The 5,000-nt window shown below is 44.2% G+C and overlaps 1 protein-coding gene across 3 annotated transcripts in view; it reads right to left on the bottom strand.

Annotated features, from left to right (window-relative positions):
- Positions 1-2,521: 2,521 nt before the first annotated feature.
- Positions 2,522-5,000, bottom strand: part of LOC143296472 (sodium-coupled monocarboxylate transporter 1-like) — a 31,572-nt gene continuing 29,093 nt past the window's right edge. For all 3 annotated transcript variants that reach the window (XM_076608423.1, XM_076608433.1, XM_076608441.1), the window contains one exon: positions 2,522-4,798. In XM_076608423.1, the coding sequence (XP_076464538.1) occupies positions 4,640-4,798 (159 nt within the window). In that variant the 3' untranslated portion in view covers positions 2,522-4,639. The remainder of the gene's footprint in view (positions 4,799-5,000) is intronic.

Genomic DNA, 5,000 nt, shown 5'->3' with positions numbered 1-5,000 from the left:
CGCTGTGTGTGGTACTTGCAGAAACAGTCTTCAAGACACAGTGCTGGTTTGCTGGGGCAGTCTGGGCAGTAGAACCCCACATCCTTTCTTTGTCCTTTCTTCCAGCAGACTGCACCTCCTTTGTGGCCAGGCCTTCTGTGGGGTAGGTGGGGTGAAGTGACGTCCACACAAGACAAACAGCGTGGTCATCTTTAGCAGTGTCTTGGTCACCAAAAATCATGGCACTAATTACATCCTTCTGAAGTCCAGGAGTGTACTGCTGTTGCCTGCTTTTTTTGTAGAGGATGTGTGCATTCAGCATGGCAATTTGTAGAAAATGCACACACAGCTATTTGTACCACTTCAGGGTTTTCCTTGTGACATCGTAGGGCTGCAGCTGTTGGTTATGATGGTCCATGGCACCCATGTTTTTGTTGTAATCCAGAATTGCTGGAGGCTTGTTTACTGCCCTTTGGTCTTGCTGCTGCTGGTCTTCAGCTGTAGGTTTGTGGCAAGTTGTCAACTCCAGATGATCCAGGATGAACATCATGATCATCACCATGCTGCATACCTGAAACACATTGCATAAAAGACTAAGTTTGTTGGGTTTTGGGCTTGTTTTTTTGTTTTTTACATATAAAAAGATCATGAAATGGTACCATTTTATTTCTGATTGGTTTCAGAAGCTGAAATACAAACACACACATACCTACCCCACCCCCCACCCCAAACCCCTAAAACACACACACACTGAAACTGGTTCATGGTATGCCACACCCCCTTCATTCTCTCTTTCTCATACAAAACAAAATGACAACACATCACACACACACACACACACACACACACACACACACACACACACACACACACACACATACTTCTACAAGTGTTGCATTTACAAAGTAATTTAGGCATACAGTTCTGTATATCATTCTCTGATTTCAGTTTTATAAACATCATCTCTCCCCCACCCCCACCCCCCACCCCCACCTCTCTCTCTCTCTCTCTCTCACTCACACACACACACACACACACACACACACACCAACAACAACAACAACAACAACAACAACAACAACAACAACAACAACAACAACAACAACAACAACAAACCAATACACACTCAGGAACGAACACACAGAAAGCTGCAGGCGAGCGACACACGCTGTCATCAACAATGAGCCAGCCAGCAAGCCACGCCCCCCTGGGCTGTGATGGTCACAGTACCCACGTGACTGACCCTCTCTCACTCACACACACTGATCAGTGACTGACGAAGCCACTTACCACAGCTAACACATTCAAAACACACACAATGCAGTCATATTCATTGTTACAACAAACAGAAAGCAAATAATAAACTGACAAACCTCGAAAACACCCACCTGCATCTTGAATCAGCTGAGCTTGTCTGTCTTCAGTTTCGTCAAGCAACTCCCCCTCCCACCCCCCTCCATTGTCAAAATCAGCGTCTCGGCATCAACTTCACGCAGTTCTGTCTCATTCAGTCCACAATCTTCATCTCTACTGTTTGCATCGCGAAAGAATTCTTTCAATACAAGTGCAAGTGTTGGGGTTTGTCTGCGTTCAGCCATGGCTTTGCAAACACAACTTGAGATTCGTACAAACTTGCAAAACTTTCGCCATAAATATGACAATCCAATGAATAATTTTAGCTTATGGAACTCAGGAGATAAAGAGCTCTCAGGGGAGCTAATTTAATGGTTAGCAGACTGTATTTTCTGCAATGCGGGACTCGAAACATAGAACGTTGTAACATGACGTACGGCGCACGTCAATACAGCATTGGTGAGCGACATTTCATGACGTACGCCGTACGTCAACAGCGCAGTCAAGAGGCTAGCAGGTCTGCACATGTGTTGACCTGGGAGATCGGAAAAATCTCCACCCTTTACCCACCAGGCGCCGTCACCGAGCTTCGAACCCGGGACCCTCAGATTGAAAGTCCAACGCTTTAACCACTCGGCTATTGCGCCCGTCGAAGGGAGACGAGACCTGTCATCTGCTGTTGCCTGCCCACAGTGCCACCGCCTTTTTTGTGCGTCAGCCTTTTGGGCTGTGTTCTCATCTCTGGAGACACTGGCGACTTCGTAGTTGGCGGTGCACTTCCGTTATGCTGAAATAAGGCCTCGAGGCCTGACTAAGCGCGTTGGGTTACGCTGCTGGTCAGGCATCTGCTTGGCAGATGTGGTGTAGCGTATATGGATTTGTCCGAACGCAGTGACGCCTCCTTGAGCTACTGAAACTGAAACTGAAACTGAAATAACCCAGCGGGGGGATAAAGTGTCCCTGGGATCATTGTTTTCTTTCTTTGCTTTGTTCATTCAGCTGTGTACTGTTTGTTCATTTATTGAAATGTCTCCGAAATAACCTCCGTTATGATGTGACAGTAAAAGTATTTAGTGTCAGGTGCAGTTGTTGTGAGAATGGGTATTCTTCATATTTTAATGACAAATTCGGAACACAAACACACTCTGCTGCATATAAAACCACACAAAATACCACAAAAAAAGACGACTTGATTTCAGTATGTACTTCAACCTGAGAATGAAGATTTGATTACTCACTGTTACTGCCAGTTGAAAAGTATGGTGCATTAAACACAGAAGATTTGTAAACTTGCAGAACTTTCTCACAACAACTGATGTCAGGAATAAAGTCAGAATAAGTCACACATTATTTACGGCCTCTCCTTCTGCCGCTTTTAACTCACTCAGTACGGCCAGTCCTCTCTTCTCCTCTACACAGACCCCTCGGATGTCCAGTGAGTGTCTCAATGACCCAACCTTTAGCTTCCGTTGTCAGAATTGTGGTATTCTTTGTCAACATTCACCTCTTCAGTGGAAGAGCCTTCCGCTTGTAATATTTTGATGATGGTAATTGGGGAGAAACGCTGTTAACGTCGTCTCTTTCGCCGTTCGTATGGAGAGAGTTAATCTTCCCCGACCAAAGTCAGCACCTTTCACACCTTGGGTGGTGTCAGGATAATCCCAGTTAGATGCCTTTCCCAAGGGCACATCACCATGCCGAAACGGGGCCTCGAACCCTGATCACTGGTCAACACTGGGTCACAAGTCCAACGCCTGACACATTCTGCTTCGTCACCACCAGAATCATTCAAAGTATGGACAATTTTTTTTTTTATCTTGGGTACCTACCTTAGGATAGTTTACAGAAGATCAGTGTACAATCATACTACGTATGAGACACACACACACACACACACACACACACACACACACACACACACACACACACACACAGGTATACGTGTTACCTGTTAATATCAATGGTATATAATGATACATTAAGTCAGCAGCTAATAAGATGTGTATATTCTGTGTATTTTCCATTGACAATGAAAAGATACTGTACGGTTCGAGTGTAGATGAGTAAACACCCAAAACCCAGAAAAACAATTCTGAAAGACTGTTATAATTAACATCGCAATACCGCTGAAATCAAGAAATGAGAAACATTACCAGAATTTGTCGAAATTCCCCTTTCTACCGTTGTTGTACAATAAACAACCCAGTGTTTACTTTTTTGTCTTTCTTTTGCTGTTGTTGTTGTAGATAACCCAAAACACACAGATAACATCAAGAAAGCATAGATAACATCAAAAATACATGATAACGTCACGAATGGGTAGACAACATCATGAATACATAAGTAACAGCATGTATAGTTACACAAAAAACAACTTCCATCATCCATCTTCTAACGTGTGCGGTTAACTCTTTAGCGAGGGAATGCGTCTTGTTGTTTGGAAGGATGGTTTTGGGTTGCACTTCCAGCAAGTGGTCAACTGGTAATAGTAAGACTTTCACTGAGTGATTTCCACATTGAAACATTGTTTCAAGCCATTATGGATTTTTTTTTCAAATATTCAAAGCCATAGACTCTGTGAGCATCGACGTTTTCCAACGTACCTGGTGTGTATCTATAAGCTCAGGTCAGAAAGGGTGAAGCATTATAATGAATAGAAGTCACAAGCCAAAAAAAGAAATGTTTGTGTTTGCTTCAGTTTCAAACCGGCCGAATCTTGCTGCATAGGACAACTAGAAGTCAGGGTACATTTACTACCGTGCACACTGAAATAAGTAACTTTATGTTGCATCGTAAGGAGATGCAAAGATCACGTTGTGTGGTCCCTCCCTTATCAACTGATTACTGGAGTAATCAAGGACATGTGTGACTGCCATGCTAAATAAAACTGATCAGGTTTCCCAAGAGATTCTGAAAACTGGATTTTTTTTTCTGCTATGATTCTTATTTTCAAGGATTTAAAAAAATGGTCTCGTATAGAAGTAATTATGTTTGGTTTTTTTAATTAAAAAAACAGTGAGAACTCATTCTCTTCAAGCCAAAAAAGGTGTTTGTGTTTAATTTCGTTTTTAAATGGCTGAATCTCGCTGCACATAACTATAAATCATAGCACATTTACATCATGTTATAGGAATAATCATTTTCAATATACAAAAACAATCAGAACTCATTTTCTTCGAGGCAAGAAACACGCAGACGCCCGCAGGTGTTGTTACAACGTGTGGCCTGTGAGGGGTGGGTAGACCCGACGACATGAACAGTCCAGTGTTCAAGCAGATGGTACTAAAGCTATCACAGCCATCCCCGTTCAGAAGCCGTTGCCCTGAGGGGAGGGTTTGGGCGGGTGGAAGGTGAGGTGGTGTGGGGTGAGCTCCACGGGGTGGAGGGGGTCCATGACAGAGGGGTCCGGATCGACATCCACCGAGACGCTGCTCCTCTTGAACGTCTCCCAGGCCTCCCGGTAATTCTGCACAGAGGTGGCACAGTGGTTGAGACGTTTGTCTGCAAATACGGTGTTCGGTTCCTGTTCTTCCCTGTTCCCCCCAAGCTTGACAGTGGACATGAAATACCTGTCTCGATGGCCGCAACAGAAGGCGATGAGGGGGAGGGTGGTAGAATGGTTAAGACACTCATCTGCCAATAGAGTGTCGGTAAGGGCCTGGGTTCGG

The sequence above is a fragment of the Babylonia areolata genome, chromosome 2 (assembly GCF_041734735.1).
Source record: "Babylonia areolata isolate BAREFJ2019XMU chromosome 2, ASM4173473v1, whole genome shotgun sequence".
Lineage (NCBI taxonomy): Eukaryota > Metazoa > Mollusca > Gastropoda > Neogastropoda > Buccinidae > Babylonia > Babylonia areolata.
The sequence above is the reverse complement of the archived record's forward strand: the minus strand, read 5'-3'. Positions and strand labels throughout refer to the sequence as shown.